The sequence below is a fragment of the Hylobates moloch genome, unplaced genomic scaffold, assembly GCF_009828535.3.
Source record: "Hylobates moloch isolate HMO894 unplaced genomic scaffold, HMol_V3 SCAFFOLD_9, whole genome shotgun sequence".
Taxonomy (NCBI): domain Eukaryota; kingdom Metazoa; phylum Chordata; class Mammalia; order Primates; family Hylobatidae; genus Hylobates; species Hylobates moloch.
In genome coordinates, this window is record NW_026652284.1 from 113082630 (window position 1) to 113106157 (window position 23528).

The 23528-nt window shown below is 40.7% G+C and overlaps 1 protein-coding gene across 8 annotated transcripts in view; it reads right to left on the minus strand.

Moving 5' to 3' along the window:
• TMEM71 (transmembrane protein 71) overlaps positions 1-23528 on the minus strand; it is a 56239-nt gene that overhangs the window by 25206 nt on the left and 7505 nt on the right. For 7 of the 8 annotated variants that reach the window (XM_032758505.2, XM_032758508.2, XM_058444437.1 and 4 more), the window contains 2 exons: positions 22263-22475; positions 17440-17612 (listed from right to left, as the gene is read on the minus strand). In XM_032758505.2, coding sequence (XP_032614396.2) covers positions 17440-17612; positions 22263-22475 — 386 coding nt within the window. The remainder of the gene's footprint in view (positions 1-17439; positions 17613-22262; positions 22476-23528) is intronic. The other variant, XM_032758507.2, reaches the window with a different exon arrangement.

A 23528-nucleotide genomic window follows, 5' to 3' on the forward strand; every position in this document is an offset into this window, starting at 1 on the left:
CAGATCTCGTGAGACTTATTCACTATCGTGAGAAGAACATGAGAAAGACCCATCACCATGATTCAATTCCCTCCCACCAGATCCCTCCCACAACATGTGGGAATTGTGGGAGCTACAATTCAAGATGAGATTTGGGTGAGGACACAGGCAAACTATATCAAATGACATTTCAATTTGTCTTCATACTTGAAGGTTGAAGAGAAATATCTTTGGTGGAGAGATAAACAAAGGCCAGCGGCATCTTCAATGACATTGAGGCTTGTATAGATGGATTTAAAGGATCTGTAGTCAGTATATGAACCTCACATCTTTATAGGACCACTTTACAGCAGTCAACTCCTTCTACTTCTGATTCATTTATTCATTCAACGTTTATTGAATGTGACCGTATATTAGAAACTGACCTAGCTGCTGGGATACGGTGGTGAATTAGAACAACATCTCTGTCCTTACATATTGCTGAGTGGCAGGGGAGAAAATATCTTGTGATAAGTGTCATGAAGGAAATTCTGCCTCTATAAAATACATTGAAATGCCTAGATAAAATATAGCAACCATCTGTTTAAATTTTCTTATTCAAAGAGGCTATTTCATACATACATAGCTTCAAGAACATGCACCCATTTTCTCCTATGATGATTCATACATAAATATATTTTACTGGCCCTAAACTTAGCCTGACATTCTCACAAAAAAGTCAAGTTTATTGCAAAAGCATGCATGCAACATCAAGTTTCAAACATGCTAAGATGACTGCTCATAACACTTGGTGTCTTCAATGTGAGGTCACCAAGGAATGAATTTTAATCCTTGATTCTTAGTTTGAGTCAGAGATTAAGGGATCCAAAACTGTCTAAGCCAAAGCTTCCTTGGAAAGGATGAATGTGTTAAGAATGCCTTTCAACCACAGGGAGGGTTAAGCACCACACCTCTGACTCAACCACTGGAAGTCTCCCATTTGGCTCACCTGGCATAAATGCACCTAGGAATTCTCTCGGTTCTGTCTTGAATGGTCTGTGTCATATTCCAGGGTTTAACTTTACTCTTATGATCTTGGGTAAGAATTCGAGCCAGTTTAGAGCTCATTGACTTGGAAGCAAAGCCACTCAGAAAGAGTAGCCAGAGTCCTGCTTTGGGATGTAGGTGTTTTCTAAGCTGACATCTAAAAGGGACTGCACATGCCCAAAAAATGTTATTTTTCTTTATAGCTGAACTCGAAAGAAGGAAATATTCCCAAAGGCCAAGCCAGGGAAACCTATAACTCTAAGCATACGCTGTGGACAAAGCTTCCAAAAGGGGTGGGGAGAGGGCCTTAGAAGTCATAGTAGTCAAAGGTCTATGGATTAAATGACATTAGGGACAGAAAAAAGGCCTTGGTCTCAAGAGAGGCAGAAAATTAAAACCGAGTTTCTGTAGGGACTCAGAATGCTATTTCCTCAATGAAAGGATGGCTAGGAAAAAAAATCTGCCCACTAGTTCTAGGAGAAGGCATGAAAGCTTATCTCTTTTGGCCTGTGTAGTGGGTGGGAGGAAAATGTCTCCCTGCTAACATTTTATAAGTAAGTGGGTTTTTAGTTAATTTTTTGTTTGTTTGTTTGTTTTTTTGAGACAGAGTTTTGCTCTTCTCGCCCAGGCTAGAGTACAATGGCGCAATCTCAGCTCACAGCAACCTCCACTTCCTGAGTTCAGGCGATTCTACTGCCTCAGCCTCCTGAGTAGCTGAGATTACAGGCATGTGCCACCATGCCCAGCTAATTTTGTATTTTTAGTAGAGACAGGGTTTCTCCATGTTGGTCAGACTAGTCTCAAACTCCCGACCTCAGGTGATCCACCCACCTCGGCCTCCCAAAGTGCTGGGATTACAGGCATGAGCCACTGTGCCTGGCCTTACCTTAAAATTTATACTAACCTGGGAAGTAAATATTTTTAAAAGTCTCAGGCTGGTACTAGCCCTGTGACATCTGCCAGAAGCCAACATAAAAGCTCTCTGTGGAAACACACTCTCAGCCCAAGCTGCACAGATTTCCCCAGATAAAGCCCAAAGGACATGAGCTCACAATCTAAAATTATAAATTACGCAGGGAGATAATCTCCCATGGGTAAGGAGAATAAATATGGTGCTTCAGAAAAAGATAATCCTGCAGTGGGAGATGATGGGAGTAGCCAGGATGTTACCGTCTGGCTTTAAGCTTTGAGCAGGAGGCATGGTGTTTGGAGAAATTGTCCTAACTTATTTTCCCTTGGGGAAACTCTGAAGACCTGTAAAATTTGTGTTTTTTTGTTTTTTTGTGGTTATTTTATACCCATAGTATGTCCTTATTTTTGCTTCTTGTCTAAACAGGACAATTACTTCTGTGGTCCATCTAAGCCTTGATTTCATGACTAAGGGAAATGTGCATATCGACTGGGCAAATATTTGGTAAACTTATAAACTGTAAGACACTTAGATGGGAGGGAAACAAGGGAGAATAAGACACTGTCCCAAAACAAGTTGAAATCTAGGGTGTGTGTGTGTGTGTGTGTGCATGTGTGCACATGAGTGTGTGTTTGTGTTTGTGTGTGTGTGCATGTACACGAGTCAACAGTGGGAGGCAATAAAGAAGGCATCACTTATGGACAGGGGAAACAGACTATCATTTGCTAAAAAGAGATGAAATGTGGTTTTATGGACATTTCAAGGACTTTGGCATCAGAAAGACTGAAACATACATTCTAATACTAGTAACAGGGCAATTTGCTCAATTTTTCTGACCCTGAGTTTCTTCATGTAAAATCGGACAGTAATGTCTACTTTTTTACAGCTGTGATAAGTGAAGGAGAAAAGATAAAAATGTAAACATCCCAACATATAGTATAGATGGAGAGAATTGAAACTTCTGTCACTAATAGACATTATAATATAGTCCCTAGTTACGTGACCAAATGTGATAATCAACTTCATGGGGAGTGGGGGTGATAGAAGGGTGCTGATGAGTCATCAAAGGATGTTTCAAGGTGGAAGTGATTTTTAAGAATTTATCATTCAATAATAAAAGAAGCTTATTAGTTGACCTTGGGAAAGGTAATATTTACTTTGAATTAGATATGCAGGAATTTGCTATACCATGAAGGGATCCCTAAACCTGCTCCAGACATTTCTAGGCACAGGGTTTATCCCATATGGCTGCTTACTTGCCCTGACTTCACCGTAGGACACGGTCCTCTCTAGAAGGAAGTGCCCCAGCGGAGGGAAGATACTGTAATCTCTGTCCCCTGCCCCATCACAGAGCTGAACAGGCATAGCAAGAGGGCCTCTTGGAAAGACCAGCTCGACCTGGTGGGGAATAGCCACAGCTCCCAAGAAGGGTTTAGAGACAGGGACAAAAGAAAAACCGGGAGGAAGAAAGGAAAGAATTAAGAAGGTGATTTTTACCACGTAGTAGGAACTTCAAAGGGAACAAGCACGGGAATCCGAACAGCCCCAGTTAACAAATAGAAACTTTCTCTGCCTTGATTGCTGTCATTGAATGTCTGGAACATAAAATGACTAAGGAAAGATACCAAACCAGCTGGGAGGAAAGACTGAGGCAGCCCCCAGGTGACATCCTCAGAGAAGATCCTGAAGCCAGAGGAGTTGGGAAGTGGAGCAAAATTAAGAGGGGAGGCAAAATCTGCGTGGATATGGGCCAGGCAAATCTATTTATTCATTCAATGCAGTTATTGTATATACTGCAAAGGCTGCTCTGGAAAAAGGAAGTCAAATTAGATACTGCTCTTCCCTACTCATGATCTGGAGAGGGATATACACGCAAATGAACAATTGGGATGCAATGAGGTAATTGCTACAACGAAGGCTGGAACAAGTTATCCAGTGGGAGTCTAGGAAGGGGTGTGTGAGTCTGTCTGAGGGAAATTGAGGGAGGCTTCACAGAGGAGGCAGTGCTTCAGTGGAAACTGGAAGGATGAGAAGGAGTTCTTCCAGAGAGACGGCAGGAAGAGGACAGGCCAGGCAGAGAGGAAGAGAGTAAGTGGGGATGGGGAGAAATGACAACACATCAATCTATGAGAGACCAAGGTGGGTTCCCAGAAGAGTGAGTCCTCCTGTGTAGCTAGACAAGAGCATGCGAGTGAGGTCAGTCCCAGGAGATGATTCTGTCTGGGCTGCTAAGCAGAGGTCACATTGTGTGGGGTCTCATGTCACACTCCAAGTTATATTGATTCTGTGGGTGATTTACAGTCATTAAAAAAATTTGAGCATGAGTGTAACATGAGTTGCTTTGTGTGTTAAAATGCTCACTCAGTAGTGAGAGATTTGCGAGATTCCCAGTCTCCCATTCTAGGAGCTGAGTGACTATGGGGCTCCAAGAGACACTGGGGTCCTCATGCAACAGTAGTTCTTAATAGGGGGTGATTTCTCCTCCCTGGGGGACATGGTGCAATATCTTGAGACAGTTTATGTAGTCACAATTTGGAGTGAGGTGACAGGTGTTACGGGCATCTACTGAACAGAGGCCGGGGATGCTACTAAACACCCAACAGTGCACAGGACAGGTGCCACAACAAGGTATTACCTGCCCACAATACTATGATGCTGAGGCTGAGAAACCCTGTCATTGAGAGAGCTGACCTAACCGTCTAAGGCGACTGGATCATTAGAGTCCTTCGACAGCTCTGGTAGGTGCTTCAAGTGGGAATCACGTGTCTGCATTTCCCTGGTTATGCTTACTCTAGTCAAAATACTCTGTTCTCTGCCTTCAGAGGACAGATCATAATTTATGATTTTATAATTGTTACAGAAATACAGACAATAGAATACATAATTTGTGTGTTTCTGTTGTTGTTGTTGTTGTTGTTTAGTGTCTGCCTCCCTCACTAGACAAAAGGCTCCATGAGAAAAGGTCACTTCATCTGTCCCAGACACCAGCAATTAGTACCCAGCTCATAGTTAGCATTCCGTAAGTTTTACGGAGAATTCAGTAAGGGGTGGGAGGTTAAGATGTGTAGTGTTGTACTTGCAAAATCTAACGTAGGCCTGTCATAACAGGGTACAGTAACTATAGAGAAAGTGGTTCGGTATTTGCCACCATGGAGGCTAAGGCTGAGCTAAGACTGCGACTTCAAGAGAGGAGAATAGCTGGTGGGCTGACTTCACCTGTGGTCCCACTCAGCCTGGATACTGAGCTGGGGGTTTCGGACTGGGGAATTCCTACTAATCTTGCAGGCTTCCTTGCACCCCCTTACACATAGCCTTTGGCAGCTTGACAAAGCAGTCTGTGGATGCATCCCTGCTGGTTGCCATAGAGAAAGGAGTGACAGAAAATGAAACATGCAGATCATCCAATAATGACCAAGCTCCTGAGGGGGCCCTGGACCATGCCCATCCCAGCACCATGCGTGGTAGCCAAGATGTGGAAGCAGCCTAAGTGTCCATCCACAGATGAATGGATGATGAAAATGTGGTATATGCATCCAATGGAATATTATTCAATCTTAAAAAAAAGAAGGAAATCCTGCCATTTGCAAGAACATGCATAAACCTGGAGCACAGTATGCCAAGTGAAATAAGCCAGTGACAGAAGGACAAATCTTGCATGATTCTCCTTCTATGAGGTAGCCAAAATAGTCAAACTCACGGGAGCAGAGAGTACAATAATGGCTGCCAGGGGTTAGGGGTTGGGGTGGGGAAAATTGGGAGCCATTGTTCAATGTGAATACAGTCTCAGTTGTGCTGGAAGGATGAGTTACAGAGATCTGCTCTACAACATAGTACCTGTAGTTAACAATATGGTATTTATTAATAAGGTAGCTCTCATGTTATGTTCTTACACACACACACACACACACACACACACACACACACACACACAGAGACACAGGAACCTTTGGGATATGTTGGATATGTCTATTACCTTGATTGTGGTGATGGAATTCACAGGTGTCTGCATATGTCTAAAGTCATAAAATTGTACACATGAAATATGTGCAGTTCTCTGTATAGCAATTACATCTCAACAAAGCTGTTAAAAAAAAAAGAGGAGGCTAGCTGATCAAATCAATGTGGAAGTGAGAAAGAGATGGGAACTTCCACGGCTAATTATGTAGTCATGAGTGCCCCTTAACTACAATCTGGGTAGATGTGGACGAGACTGTAACAACAGTAAAAAGATGTGCTGTTTCCCACGGCTGCCCAGTTGAACATAAAGCTTTGCTGCTGAGAGTTGGATGAAATAAAAAATATGTAGAATACTGGAAATTATACACAAAATTTTCTAAAAGAAAAGATGGTATTCAACAGAGAAACCACAAAAAAGTCTTAACATTCAAAAATGATCAAGGAGATTTTTCATCTCTGAAAAGACATGATTCAACCCAAACTCACTTTCCCTAATTGACAGTGAATTTTTTTCTCCAAACTTAATAACAAATAAAAGGATTATAAGGCAAAAAATATTTTATCAAATAGCTCTAGTTGTATTATTGTTGAAGATATCTATTTCATTCTGTTTAACTTGATATCTAAATTTGATGTACTTTACCTCTGTTGGGAAGATTCTGTGTCTTCTAAGCACATCTTCCATATCGTTTTATATAAAAATGGGTGTTATTTGCTATAAAGAAAAGCCCAAAGCCACACACAGATGTTGCCATCCCAAAGATATTTATGTGACAGGCATGAGTTCTAGAGAAAGGCATGCACCTCAAGCTCAGGTGACTTGCCTGGAGTCGTCCTGCCTTTTCCAGGACTGGAAGAAATAGAGTCCATCCTGTTCAGTCCTCCCTGCGTGAATCCTCTACTCTCCTTCAGTATGACTCACAGGCTCTGGGAACACATCCCGAATTGCAGTATTGGGGCCTGGGTAGCTGCAAAATTCTGTGGCTCAAGAATGAATTGCAACTAATGAGGAAAGGTGTCAACACAGCTGGGAAAGGGGTGAACTGAGGACAAACAAAACAGGCAAAAACATCCTTTTGCCTGAAAAATGAAGCACAAGAAAATCAGGGGAAGTAATGTTTGATTGCATCCATTGCTCAGAGAGAAAACAGCAAAACAATTTAATTTTGATTTCTTCTGGAGTCTTCTAACTAGGCATTTCCAGAGAAAAATAAATTGCTGATAAAAGTCATGGGGCCTTGGGTAAATCTGGAAAGCAAGAAGTCTGGGGAAGATGTGATTACTTTGACAGCAGAGATGAAAGATTTCAAAGTCCTGTGTGTGCCCAGGTTGACTACTGATTTTGGATGGAGGTAGTTTGATTTGTTATATTTAGAGGATATTTGGAAACCATGAGAATTTTAATAAGATACCTCATGCACGTGCAGCATTGCTGTGATCCAATCACTTTGAAATTGTTTGGACATATTTCAAAGAGACAACGAAGGAAAAACTAGATGTTAATTTCTAAATATGTGAAATACTGTCTTTAGAACAGTGATTCTCAGACTTCAGTCATCCAGGCATTATTTTCCTGATTTTTGCCAAATCCCAGAACCTGCTTGCTCTCAGCCATTTAATATTTTCTTAAGATTGTCTCATTTTACATTTTTACTTTAAAGCAAACTTTGTATCAGTCACGTAAATGCCCTAAACAGAAAATAAAGGTAAAAATAAGTACAATGGAAAATGTAACCTTATTTAATATGTGTGAAATACTGGTGTAGCAGAAAGCTTTGAGCACGTTCTTGGTTAAGAAGAACTTTGTTAAAACCAAAGAGATTGTAGCAAATGTTAGAGAATCTGACAGCTACCAAGGTTCTAAAGTGAGCCTTGGACTTCTTGGTTTTATCAGAAGGATTGTAAGGGAATTAGAAGAGGAGCCACAACTTCTCTCTTACTGTGTGATTCAACATTCACTGTTGCTATGTGCTAGCAGCATTTCCTACCCTACCCTACACCTTAGAAAACATTGCTTTAGAACAGAGAAGACACTTGCCTTGTTGCTCCAGAAAAAAGCAGGGGAGAATCGATGGATGGACACTCCAAAAGGCACATTAGAGGTGAGCCTGAGTAAGCCATTCCTGGAGCAGCAGTAACCACTGAGAGGAAGAGGCAGCCTCAGAAAACCATGAGTGGGTGGGTTAGGGGATGGGGAGTGGTTGGTCAAAGGGTACAAAATTCCAGTCAGACACGATGAAAAATGTTCTGGAAATCTATCCTATAGCATGGTGACTAGAGTTAATAATAATGGGTTGTATTCTTGAAAATTGCTAGGAGAGGGCCAGGCATGGTGGCTCACGCCTGTAATCCCAGTACATTGGGAAGCCGAGGCGGGCAGATTACTTGAGCTCAGGAGTTTGAGACCAGCCTGGCCAACATGGTGAAACCCCATCTCAACTGAAAATACAAAAACTTAGCCAGGCGTGGTGGCTCATGCCTGTAGTTCCAGATACTCGGGAGGCTGAGGCAGGAGAATTGCTTGAACCCGGGAGGTGGAGGTTGCAGTAAGCTGAGACTGGACCACTGCACCCCAGCCTGGGCAACACAGTGAGACTCTATCTCAAGAAAAAAAATTGCTAAGACAGCAGCTCTTAAATGTTCTCACAACAACAATAACAAATGGTAAGTATATGAGGTGATGGATATGTTAATTAACTTGATTTCACCATTTCACAACGTATACATATATTGAAGCATCACATTGCCCACTTTATCAACAACACCTTAATTAAACATTTTATCAAAATGAAGCAAAATAATGAGAGTCCAAAATAGGCATATCCATGGAGACTGAAAGTAGATGAATATTGGTCTTCAGGGGCTGGTGGGGAAGGACGAGTGACTGCGAGTGAGTACAAGATTTCTCTTTGAGGCTGATGGAATGTTCTGGAACAGGAAAGCAGTCGTGATTGCATGACCTCCCTGTGACTATACTAAAAAATCACCGAACTGTATATGTTAAGTTGGTAGGTTTTAAGGAACGTGGATTATATCTCAATTAAAAAGTAACGAGAGCTCTGTACTAAGATACTTGTGCCACTCTGTCAGAAAGAGTCAGAGAGATAACTTCTCCTCTGCTTTCTGAGGGAAGATTCCACACATAACACATCTACTAGGGACTACAGAATTCTTGAGTTGACCTCCTTATCAAGCAGTGCTTCATTAGCCAGTTCTTCATATTCTTTTCTTTCATAACACCACATTCTCCTGCTTCCTTGCCTGAGAAACTTTCCCCAAAGAGCTTTTTCCCAGTGTAGTCCAGTGATTAAGAGCACACGCTCAGACTTTTCTCTTCAAATCCTGGCTATGCGACTTCTTACCTGTGTGGCCTCATATATAGTACCTAAGCTGCCTTTGCTTCTTCCCCTGGAAAATGGGGATAAATAATAATAACTCGCTCAGAGGCTTTGCAGAGAAGTGATGACGTGACATGCGGCTTTCTTGGAACTGTGCTCGTCCCTAGCACTCACACAATTAGGGATCATTATTACTGGGTCGTCTGTTCAACCTCCTGAATTCCTTTCTTACCGCTCCTTTCTTCTCATTCACTTGTTTTCCATAAGTAGCCTTCTTTATTCCAAAAAACTGTATTGCTTCTCAGATTGGCTTATGAATCAATGTCTCTAGATCCATCCTTACTCCTGAACCCCCTTCTTATGTTTCCAAACCTCTACTGGTTATCTTTTTCCCATAGGGTATCTCAAATTCAACCCATAAGAAATAAAATTTGTTGTCTGTTTGATGATCCCCATCTGTTCTTTTCTGCCTTTTTAGAGCTAATGTGTATTAAGCAGAATACCAGCCCCTGGCATTCATAAGAGATATTAGAGGTGTGACATTTTTCATGAATTATTGCATTTCATCCTCCCCATTCTATATGCTATTATTTTTCTTATTTTATATATAAGAAGTGGAGGATCAGAGAGGTTAGTTAATAACTTGCCCAAGAACACTCAGATGGGAAAAGCTGGTTCTAGGATTTGAATTCAGGTCCATCCAGTTCAAAAGCTCATTTTCCTTATCACTCTACCACACTATCTTCCAGCCCTTGGTGACTTGCAGAATTTTTTATGCAGTCTCCGAAATTAAATACATCAGTTTTCTTTGATTCTCCCACGTTCTCACTACTATATTCTATCTATCACCAACCTGTTAATTCTACCTTGGAAAATATTCTTTAAGTCTCTTCCTTCCTCCCTATTTCCTGCCACTTCCTTAGGATACTGGTTGATTTTAATGCCTCAGAGCTCCCATCCAATCCTCAATTGTGCTACTGCAAAGATAACTTGAAAGTTCGAAATCTGATTGCATCATCACCCTGCTTAAGAGCCATAAAAAAATATTCTTGATTGATTAGATAAAACCCCAAGTCCTCAATATGGCACAAAAGGTTCTTCAAATATCTACGATTAATATTTCTGGCCTCACCCCCCACATCCCTGCTCTTTCCCCTCTCCTCTTCCTGCTTATACACTCTTGTTATTGTGGAAAACTAGAATCACTCAATTTAAGTAATCCTTTGCTCATGTTAAGAACTGTTTCTTCATTTAACAAGCACTTATTGCATTTTTAAAACTAATCTAGTATTACATGCGCACACACACACACACACACACACACACAGAGGAATATATGTAAAAATTGGTAGAATCTTCATGGCATTGTACCAATGTCCATTTCCTGGTTTTGATAATGTGCTACAGTTGTATAAGTAGTTATCAGTGGGCAAAGCTGGATGAAGCATACATACACTGACCCTCTCTGTACTATTTTTTGTAACATTTTGTGAATCAAAGTTACTGAAAATTTTTAAAAAATGCTCTGTGTGCTTTCTATCTAGGAAGCAGATTAAGAAAAATCGTAGCCATGTAATTGCTACACACTTAAATTAATAGATTATTGCATTCTATGACTGCTCTAGCTCGCTCTTTGGGCCTGCACTATGAGGGACATGATGGATTTCTCTTTGAAAAGGAGAACAAAGCGCTTCCTGGCAGCAGAGCAGAGTCTGGACTTTTAAATCAGATAGACCTAGGTTGAATTCCAACTCTGCTGGTTTTTTTTTTTGAGACAGAGTCTCGCTCTGTCACCCAGGCTGGAGTGCAGTGGCGCGATCTCCACTCACTGCAAGAAGCTCTGCCTCCCAGGTTCACGCCATTCTCCTGCCTCAGCTTCCCGAATAGCTGGGACTACAGGCGCCCGCCACCATGCCCGACTAATTTTTTGTGTTTTTAGTAGAGACGGGGTTTCACCATGTTAGCCAGGATGGTCTCGATCTCCTGACCTCGTGATCCGCCTGCCTCGGCCTCCCAAAGTGCTGGGATTATAGGAGTGAGCCACTGTGCCCGGCCCCAACTCTGCTGTTTATAAGCTAAATTAACTTGGGTGAGTTCCTTAACCCTGAACTTCAGTTTTATCATAATTATAATAAATATGATAATATGACCTACTTCCTATGAGTTTGGGGGATATTTAAACAAGATAGTGTATATAAACAAGCTAATATATTTTAAAAAGACAAAATGTGAAGTGTTCAGCATGTAGTAAGCACACTTGACTTCTCTTTTTCTCTCACTGCCACGTAGGCAAATCATGTTGCCTCTACCTGTAAAAGGAATCTGGAATCCTACTTCTCATCACCATTCTGCTATCATCTTAGTTCAAGCTGCCATTATCTCCCACCTGAATCACTCCAACAACCTCTTCACGGGTTTCTTGCTCCTGTTCCTAATAACTGACATCTAATCTGAACCCAGCAGCTGGAATAATTCTTTTAACATGTAAATTGAAACAAGTTATTCCTCAGCTCAGAATCCTCCAGTGGTTTGCCCTCCACTCAGAGTATGAAAGCAAAGCCTTTGAAATGACCCCACAGCTCCCCTTGTCCTTTCCCACTTGCATTCCTGACACACCTTTCAGTTTTTTCCCGACTATGCCCCCTCACTCACTCAGCCCAGTACACGCTCCGAGACTAGAACTTGTACGCCAGCATGTCACTTGCCTGGATTGTTCCTCCCCCAGATATCTACAGAGCTGTTTTGCTTTTGCTTTTAAGCCAATGCTCAAAAGTCCTTCTCAATGAGGCCTTCTCCAACCATTTTATTTACCTTTGCAATCCCCATCACTTCCCCCTTTCTTGTTTCCCATACCACTCACCACTTACTAACATGCTACATAATTTATTTATTGTCTATCTCCTTCTATAGAAATGCAAGTTCCACAAGAGCAAGTCATTTTGTCCATTTTATTCACCACTATGTCCATCGTGTAGGATAACACCTTGGCACATCGTTGGCCCTCAACAAAATCTTCCCAATGAATGCATAAATGAATTACAGCAGAGTGAGTGACATAAGTAAAGCCACAGATGTGTGGAAGAGCAGGATCCATTCAGGAAACTGAAAGATCAGTGTGATCTGTGTCAATTGCATGTAAGGGAAAGGAAAACGGTGGAGTTGAAGACAATACCAGCCACACAGACCTTTGACAAGTGCCATTGCACAGGGCTTCTTGCTCCTGAGGGCCTTTTTCTTGGTTTAACAGTTTTTCTTGGTTGACACTTGAAATTCTTAAGCATTTTTGAACAGGGGGTACTGTATTTTATTCTGCACTGAGCCTAAAAATGATGCAGCCAGTTTGGGTTGGAGAAGTAGGAAATATTCAAAAGGCCTTGTATGCTGTGTTAAGGAATGATGACAAGGCCACATTTATGCCTTAAAAAGGTTAGCCTCGCAGCAGTTTGGAAGATAGAATGCGGAAGCTGGGAATATCACCGCAGCTCATCTCTGCCTAGCCATCCTACTCATCCTTTAAGATCCACTCAGGGCTGGGCATGGTGGCTCACACCTGTAATCCCAGCACTTTGGGAGGCTGAGGTGGGTGGATCACGAGGTCAGGAGATCAAGACCATCCTGGCCAACATGGTGAAACCCTGTCTCTACTAAAAATACAAAAATTAGCCAGGTGTGGTGACACGTGCCTGTAATCCCAGCTACTCGGGAGGCTGAGGGAGAAGAATTGCTTGAACAAGGGAGTTGGAGGTTGCAGTGAGCCGAGATCGTGCCACCGCACTCCAGCCTGGGTGACAGAGCGAGACTCTGTCTAGAAAAAACAACAACAACGACAACAACAACAAAACACTCAGTTGTTGTCTCCCTCTGAAGCCCTCCCAGCCACCTCTAGGTACAGCTAACACTGCCTCCCCTGCTTAAACCTCTGACATTCTCTCCACATACTACTCTTAAATCTCTCATGCTTTTTCAGGCATTATACTCAAATTATTTGCAAATGTATTTATCTACCTGTTTTAAACCAGGAATTTCTCAAGGTTAGGGTCATGTCTTACTTAGCTTGGAATAGTGTTGTGTTTAGTGCAGTGGGTGGCACATAGCACATACTCAGTGAGTTTGATGAGTGAGTGAATGAATAAATGAAAGAATGACTGTTAAATGAGTACATAAGATATCAAAGTAGACCTGCAAACCCATTTTTAATTCAGGCCCATTTGTTGATGAAGTGACATGTATTAGTCCATTTTCAGGCTGCTGATAAAGACATACCCAAGACTGGGCAATTTGCAAAAGAAAGAGGTTTAATGGACTTACAGTTCCACATGGCTAGGAAAGCCTCACAGTCATGGCAGAAGGCAAGGAGGATCAAATCACGTCTTACATGGATGGCAGCAGGGAAACAGAGAGCTTGTGCAGGGAAACTTCCCCTTATAGAATCATCAGATCTTGTGAGACGTATTCACTATCACGAAAACAGCACGGGAAAGACCTGCCCCCATGATTCAATTACCTCCCACCAGGCCCCTCCCACAACATGTGGGAATTCAAGATGAGATTTGGGTGGGGACACAGTCAAACCATATCATGACACATGCTCAAATTTCCCCTATTGTTGATAGGAGGAGGACAAAGAGGAAGAAGAGGCAGCAGGGACTCACTCAATCTTCTCATTTGCCTTCACCCTCCTTCACCTCTCCCTTTCCCTTCTCAGCAGACATCAAAGCCTTCTACAGGCCATTCCTTTATTTCCTTGCCTCTCATTCTCTCTTCATTGTACTCCTGGTTCTCTTCTGCCACCTTCACTCCACTGCCAGTCACCCCCAGGCCAATGAATCTGTTGAACACTCAGTCCTCATACTATTTACCTTTGTAGCATGATTTGCCATTGCTGAGTATTCCCACCTTTTATACCACTATTATCCCAGGAATTTCATTACACAGCACTCTCTTGGTTTTCCACTCACTTCTGTGAATGCTTCCTTCCTAATCTCTTTTGCAGGTTAATCCTGTCCTATTCACTTATTCAGTGTTTGAGTTCACAACATTCCAATTTAGGCTCCCTCTTTGGAAAACTGTATATGCTCTTCCTTATCCATCTCATCCACTGCAAGGCCTCAATGACCACTTAGACTGATATGACTCCCAGATATATAACTTTAACTTAGATTCCTCCTCTGAGCTCCAGATTGCAAATATCAACACCATCTTGACATTGTCTCTTGGATGTCCCAAATAAACTTAAACTCACTGTGTTCCAAACCATGCATGCTATATTCCCTCACCAAGCACGTCTACTCACTAGGCAACTCACACTCCAGACTTTTTTGTCTCCTCAGCACAGAATGTTCTTACCTTTCCCCTTCTCCCAGCAAAATCCTCTCTCATTGTGTAGCACTGATCTCCATTGCCAGTTCCACAGGGAAGCCTTTCTTAAGTTTCCAAATGAGTCAAATTCCCCATTATATCATATAACTTTTTTTCATGGCACCTACCACAACATTATGTCAATGATTGTGCACTTATTTAACAAACAGCTGAACCCCAGTCCTGCTCCAGTAAACCATAAGGCCCAAGAAGACAGGGGTTACATAGTTTATATTCATCTTTATATCCCCTGACCTACCACAGTGCCTGGAAAATGGTAAGTGCCAAATAAATATCTGTTGTTTCCATTCTAGTAATAAAAGTAATTATAACTACAACTTACTGAGCACCAGACATTGAACTATGACTGATAGTCATTGTCCCATTTCATCTTTAAAATATACTTTGAGAATCCATGTACAGAAATCAGTAGTCAATTCTGTACCCTAATAACATTGTGTACGCTGATAACATTCAAGCTGAGAGCCAAATCAAGAATGCAATCCTATTTACAATAGCCACAAAAAAATATAACCGGGAATACCTCTAAATAAGGATGTAAAAGATCTCTGCAAGAAGAACTACAAAGAACTGCTTAAAGAAATTATAAGTGACACAAATAAATGGAAAAACATCTCATGCTCATGGAAGGGAAGAATCAATATCACAAAAATGGCCATATTGCCTAAAGCAATCTACAAATTCAAACTATTCCTATCAAACTATCAATATTACTTTTCACAGAGTTGGAAAAACGATTTAAATTTCGTATGATACCAAAAGAGTTTGAACAGCCAAAGCAATTCTAAGCAAAAAGAACAAAGCCAGAGACATCATATTACCCAACTTTAAACTATACCATAAGGCAATAGTAACCAAAACAGCATGGTACTGGTACAAAAACAAACACATAGACCCAAGAAATGGAATAGAGAATCCAGAGGTAAAGATTCACACATACAGCTATCTAATCTTTGACAAAGTTGACAAAAAATAGCAATGGGGAAAGGACTCTGTGTTCAATAAATGGAGCTGGGATAGCTATATGCAGAAGAATAAAACTGGACCTCTACCTTTCACCATATACAAAAATTAACTCAAGATGGATTAAAGATTTCAACATAAGACCTCCCTAACACTACAAGAATCCTAGAAGAAAACCTAGGCAACACCATTCTGGACATCAGCTTTGGAAAATAATTTATGACTGAGTCCTCAAAAGCGATTGCAACAGAAACAAAAATTGACAAATAGAACCTAACTAAACTAAAGAACTTCTGCACAACAAAAGAAAATATCAACAAGAGTAAATATACAACCTACAGAATGGTAGAAATATTCACAATCTATGAATCTAACAGAAGTCTAATATCTAGAACCTATAAGGAGTTTAAACAATCGAATAAGCAAAAACCAAATAACCCCATATAAAAATGGGAAAAAGATTTGAACAGACACTTCACAAAAGAAGACATACATGCAGCAACAAACATATGAAAAAATGTTCATCATCACTAATCATCATAGAAATGCAAATCAAAAGCACAATGAGATACTATCTCACACATCAGACAGAATGGTGATTATTAAAAAGTCAAAAAACAACAGAGTTGATGAGGCTGCGGAGAAAAGGAAATGCTTATACATTGTTGGTGGGAATGTAAATTAGTTCAGCCACCATGGAAAGCAGTTTGGAAATTTCTCAAAGACCTTAGAACCACCATTTCATCCAGCAATCCCATTACTTTGTATATATCCAAGAGGAAACAAATCATTGTACCAAAACAACACATACACTCACATTTTCATGGCAGCACTATTCACAGTAACAAAGACAAAGAATCAACCTAGGTTTCCATCAACATTGAATTAAATGAAGAAAACGGTACATACACACCATGGAATACTACACAGCCATTAAAAATAATGAAATCATGCCCTTTGCAGCAACATGGCTGCAGCTAGAAGCCATTATCCTAAGCAAATTAACACAGGAAGAGAAAACCAAATACCCTATGTTTTCACCTATAAGTGGGAGCTAAACATTGGATATTCATGAATATAAAGATGGCAACAATAGATACCGGGGCTACTAGATGGGGGAGAGAGAAAAGGGGGCAAGGGTTGAAAAACTAACTGTTGGGTGTTTTGCTTAGTACCTGGGTGATGGGATCATTCATAACCCAAACCTCAATATCACATAATATACCCAGGTAACAAACCTGCACATGTACCTCCTGAATCTAAAATAAAAGTTGAAAAAGAAAAATAAATTTTAAAATATATGCTTTGAGTTCCCATCACTGTGTTTATATACATGTATATACACATATTTACTTGTATTAATACTAATGTTATTACACAATATGTATTTATTATATGTATCTAATATATATTATATTTCAACAGTTATATGTTTATATACATACACATACACACACACACATATATATATATATGTGGTTTTATGAAGAAATTGAAACTCAGCAAAGTTAAGTACTATCCAAGTGTACTCATACTGGGACTTGAACCCTGACTCCAGTACATTTCTTCCAATACAGGTCTTCTAAATCTGACTCTAGTATCCTTTCTCCACCAATATCCCTTACAGAAAAAATACAGTGGAGATGTGTAAATATTTTCCCAGCATTATCAACTTAATAATTTAGGCTATTTTGCATGACATAGACACATATGTGTTTTGATCACACATTTAATATAGAGAGAACTTTAAGTGAATTTTAAAAATGTGGCCCATCTCTCCATCAAAATGACTGTCATCTCTGGAACTGACATTGGTTGAGGACCACAGGGTTACCACTGCCCACTTGGAGATAAAATTTTACTATGGAAAGGAAGACTCAAACTCACCATTTCCATTGCAATGGTCTGTGTCCAACCTCCTGATCCCCTCCAACCAGTTGTCTTCACTTGGAAAAGAGTCGATGTCACCAAAGATACTTCCACGCAGCCAAGATTTGGAGGTACTGAGGTTGAAGAGGGAAGAAAAGGGACGGCGGATTCTCTTTTTCTTTCTAAATATCCTAGAGAGAAATGAAAGCATAGTGAACAATGAATAATAGCTACCTTTAGTTCAAAACTGTGATTTGATGCTCAGAGTACATTTCTACAACCCAAGTCTGCTTGAGAAACAGAAGTTTCTCAAAATTCTACTGTGTGCCAGGTCCTTGACTCAATGTCAAGAGTATTGAGATAAAAGACAAAACTTTGTGTGTGAAAAGTTCACAATGTATTATGGGAGAAAGAAAAAAATAATAATGCATATATAGGTAATGCTTTCCTAGAGTTTATTCTGTGCCAGGCATCTTTCTTAGTGATTTACATAGATTAACTCACATTATCTTCAGAACAACTCTATGAAATAGATACTATTATTATCCCATTTTTCTGATCAGGAAACTTAGGCACAGATAGGTTAAGTCACTTGGCTGAGGTCATGCAGCTAGTAACATAGTTGGGATACAAACCCAGAGAGTCTGCCTCCATGGTCTTCGCTTTTGATCGCTATGCTATATAGGGGATATGTGTTCTGAAAGGATTAACTAGAGGCTGCTCTGAGGGCACCAGGAGTGGCAGTGCTAATTGATAATCAAGGGAGTTTTTCTGGGAGAAGTGAGTTCTAAGCTGCATCAGATGATCTGACCTGTTCATTGAGGAACCAGTAAGTCTGATTAGGTCATGCCAAGAAATGAAGCTGGACAGGTTAAAGGAAGGTAGGTAATGATGAACTTCTTATATGATACAAGGGAGTTGGAATTTAGTGTTGGAACAAAGGGAGACCTCTAAAGCATGGCTACAGGGAAGAGATTAGTGATGACATAATTCGGTTTGCATTTCCAAAATTGTTGGTAACAGACGGTGGCTCAGAGGTGAAAGATTGAGGTCAGAGGGGCTAATCGAAGTGCACAGGGGATTCACTGTTGCGTATCTGCCTGCGATGTGTCAAGCCCTGTGCTGAGCACACTGTATTGGCGAAAAGTACTGAGGGCCTGAACCAAAGTTAGGTAATGCAAGGTCGAGTGGGACAGCTTTCCCATCACAGGCAAGGTGGGCATGGAACAGTTTTCCCATCACAAAATTCTGCTCTTTATCTATAGCTGCTATCAGAAGATGCATTTTGAATTGTGCTTTCCCTTGGTGGTTAGGATAAATTACAACAAGCCTTGTGCATTCTTTATCCTGGTGGTTCTCAACCAGGTTGATTTTGGCTGCAGGGAACATCTAGCAGGTTTTGGAGACATTTTATTAATGTTATACCAGGGAAGGAGTGCTCCTGGCAGATGGTGAGAAGAGGCTAGAGATGCCATTAAACATCCTACAATGCACAGGGCAGTTGCCCACAACAAATGATTATTTGGTACAAAATGTGAATAGTGCTACTGTTGAGAAAATCTGCTTTATTTGAACTCTCTCTGTCATAGGTTTCAGGAACGGCAAGTTGAGAAAAATGGTAGAGTTCATGACAATGGAACACATTCTTGTGAAAATGAACCAAATTTGAAAGATTCTTGTAGGTTCTAAGAAGAGATCATTTAAAATTGAATAAACAGGAATCAGAAATTTTTATTCATTTATTCTTATGTTCATTAATCCACTAAACAACTCTTTATTGAGTACCTATTGTGGGATGGGCACTCATCAAATTTGAGAACAAAATGTATGGATGAAACATCTTTAACATCAAGAATATCTATATAATGTGGGCTGGAGTTAAAAGTGGTGTTTCAAAACTGATTCTCTAAAGTCAGACCATCTGATCTGGAATCCTATTTCCACCTAATAGCCCTCTGAGCTTAGGAAAATTACTTAACCTCTCTTAAAATATGTTTCACCTTTGTGAAATGGAAATGACAGTAATAAAATCTATGTCATAAGATTCCAGAGCAGGAGTTTGGAATCAAATGGTAGTATATATCCAAAACAGTTGAGATAGTCCCTAGCACACAGAAAGCAATCAATAAATTTATTTTTTATAACAAATATTGGCAGTTATGTAAGGTGAAATGAGAAGAAAGAAAATGGAGTAAAACTTTCCTGAAGGAGGGCACGTAACCAATGTAAAAAAACCACCTTGCAGTAGCCTGGCCTGGAGAATGTACTGGAAGGTGGGTAATCCAGAAGGCATCAGAATACTAAGATAACCATGGCAGAAATCTAAACAGGAGGTGATGATGACCTGAATGAAGAAAATAGCTATGGGAAGAAAGACAAGAGGAACAATTCAAAATAATTTTAGGAAATAGATTCATTTGGTCTTCACATTTGTGGTGGAAACAATAAACTTCTCACCAAATACACTGTACCTAGACGCACAACTGAACTACATCTTTCTGCTCCCTTGCCATTAGGTGTGGTCATGAGTCTAAGGTCTCCTCAGTGGAATGTGAGCAGAAGCAATCTGTGCCATTTATGGGCTGGAGACTTGGGGAAAGTAGGTGTTCCTTCAGCTCACATTCTTTCTACTTTTACCTGTTGGCTCCAGGCAATTCCACCATGGCACAGCCTCTACAAGGCTCGCATGTTCAGCAGATGCATATGATGAAAGAAATCTGGGTCTCTGGGTCTCTGAGTCTCTGCTTCAAGGTGGGTCACCAGTTAAGCTAGAACACTCATGCTGGACAATTACATGAGCAAGAAATATCTGGGCCCAGCACAGCAGTTCACACCTGTAATCCCAGCACTTTGGGAGTTTGAGGCGGGAGGATCACAAGATCAGGAGACCGAGACCATCCTGGCCAACATGGTGAAACCCCATCTCCACTAAAAATACAAAAATTAGCTGGACATGGTGGTGCATGCCTGTAATCCCAGCTACTTGGGAGGCTGAGGCAGAAGAGTTGCTTGAACCAGGGAGTCAGAGGTTGCAGTGAGCAGAGATAGCACCACTTACTCCAGCCTGGCGAAAGAGCGAGACTCCATCTCAAAAAAAAGAAAGAAAAGAAAAAGAAATAAAATCCGGTTTGTTTGAATCATTACATATTTAGATCTATAGATTACTACCTATACCATCTTATCCTGACCGACTGACTAAAAGGGATGTATGAATAAAAAGGTCAAGTCTAGAGAGACTCACAACAGAGGATAAATTGTGCTTCTTTTCATTGCAATAGAAATCATGTGAGAAACATTTTGAAAGAAAGGTGACCTTTTCTATTTTGGACATACTGGGTTTGAGATGCCTATAGGAAATCCCTCCCTCCCTCATCAACAAGGGTAGAGTGTATTTCCCTGACCCTTATTACAACTTGCCCATATAAGCTGAATTGACCAATGAGATGGTAGCAGATTGATGCACACAGAGGCTTGAAATGTATCTGCTGTTGGGGTATGTCCTCTTGCATTTATGTAATTACAATGGAAAGAACATATTTCTGCAGTCCAATGGTCTCAAGGGAATGACCTATATAATGCATACTTGATTCCAACTGAAGCCAACCTCAACCTAGTTCAGACTAAATCAACCTACTCCAACTGACTTCCAAACATGTGTGGACTCTTTGTTTTATATCATTAAGATTTGATAGTTATTTGTTACACAGCTTTATTGTGTCAATAGCTAACTGATACAGTCAGCATATGGGTGGTTTCGAAGCAAAAGAAAATGAATGTGATTATCCCAATTTACCAATCCAAAGTGAACTCATCCATCTTCTTTCCTCAGACATGCCCATCCTTTCTTTCTGATCTTGGTAAGTGGTCCTGCCATACATCCAGCTGACAGAACCCGAGTCCTAAGATTCATGCAAGTGTTCTTCCTTTGTTGGACCTCCCACATCTTTGGATGATGAAGATTCCACCCCTTTACCATTTACCATTCTTTTTATCTATTTCCCCATCCTTACTCTTTCATCATTGCTACCACAACTTGCTTTTAATCTGTGGATACCTTGCCTTCATTTTTCCTATTGTACTCAGTGTCTACTCATATTCACACACATCCAACTACCCATCCTTTCCATAGCAGTCACTATTATCTTTCTAAGAATAAATCTGATAATTTATCAATGGCCCCTCTTTATCTATAGAGTACTGCTCAAACTTCTTAGCCTTAAATTTAACCCCTTTCATCCAGCCCCTGATCCTGAGCTCAGTCTTCTTTCTTACAAAACACCCCTTCCAACACTAAGTTTATTCCTACCAAACTATTTGCTATTCCCCAAGTTTTACCAGGGTCTCTCAGAACCCCAGGCCTGTGCCATCTTTCCAGAAGTCCTCTTTCCTACTTTTATTTTAACTAACATCCTACATTTTTCAAGACTTAAATCAGCCATCACCACCACTAGTGAGTTTATTTTTACCTATTCCCCAAGTAAAATGGATCTCCTTTCTTTTATCCCTGCACTGCACCCTGACAGGTTTCTATCCTGGCATCCGTATTATTTCATTGCTTTCATTTGTTTCCATGCTGGCTATGCCTATTCTCTCTTACCCTTTGTATTTCCACAGTCTGGAGCAATAATGGGCTTCTTATAAAAGATGGGTGAATAAATGAATGAGTGAACAATTAATGGATGGATTGACCTGTTGACAGGTCCCTTCCTACCCTTTGTATTTCCACAGTCTGGAGCAATAATGGGCTCCTTATAAAAGATAGTTGAGTGAATAAATGAATGAATGAACAATTAATGGATGGATTGGATTTCAGATTTCTTTCTGTAATATGCTCTACTTACCTAACTAAGTTCTCTTTGTACATAACACTGGTCTGGGATGGGTTCAGAGTAATGTTGCCATCTTTGTCACACAGGAAGCTGTCTTCAGTCCAAATATAGTAGCCATTGGTGAGGAGTCTGGGACTTCGGCGACAGGTAGAGTGGGAGCCTGTCAGGGGATCTGTGGATCTGCATTCAAAAGAATGGTCACCATCCAGGGAATCACGGGTGAAACTAAGAAGGAAAAGGGAACGCACTTTAAATCTCTATTCAGTACATCCAGTCCCAAATAAACCATGTCTTATCACTGTGAAGGAAAATAACATCTTTGAATCCATGACTGTCAATTACTTCTGCAACCATTAGGAATGTCACTCTTAACCTTCTGGGCTTCATCTCCTCACCTGTGACAGCACTGAACTACAGAACCTTTAGCGCTACTTTCTGTTTTAAACTTCGGTGAAAACACGATGGCTAATCACTTTCCTCACCACATGATGAACCTACGTTTGATGTTAGTCTATTGTATTTTTTTGGGTGAGATGTTGGAAGCTCAAAATCCCCTGTACTCTCCTACTTTGAATAGCCCTCCAGTTGCCAGATCTTTAATCTTGTCACTGTAATAGAGACATTATAACTATGTAGCCACCAGAAACAGGGTGAACATGCAGTCAAAATGATCATTTTTGGCCTTTGCAAATTTCCCTCCAGGTTGGCTGTACAAATGGGCACATGGTTACCTTCCCTGATTTGGTATCCAGGGAAGCCCCATAATTCCTTGAGTAAATCTATATGTGTCTTAGTTTTAAAAAACAATCACATTGAGTTGGGTGTGGTGGCATGTGCCTATAGTCCCAGCTACTCAGAAGGCTAAGGCAGGAGGATCCCTTTAGCCCAGGAAGTTCGAAGCTGCAGTGTGCTATTCATGCCTGTGAATAGCCACTGCACTCCAGCCTGGGCACCATAGCAAAGACCCTGTATCTAAAGGGAGGAAGAAGAGAGAGAGAAAAAAAGAAGGAAAGAGAGAAGGAAGGAAAGGAAGAAAGGAAGGAAGGAAGGAAGGAAGGAAAGAAGGAAGGAAAGAAGGAAGGAAGGAAGGAAGGAATCACATGGCCCTATAATTGAAAGGCAACCAAATTATTATGAAAATGCTTCATAAATGTAACATTTTTTGAGGTGAGGTTTGGTGGAAGCCTGGTGACAACAGTAATAGAGCCATATTGGAGAAAAGAAAATGTTATGTGTTCTTTCTTCAAAACTGCTTGTTTTTTTTCCCTCTTTTCTCCC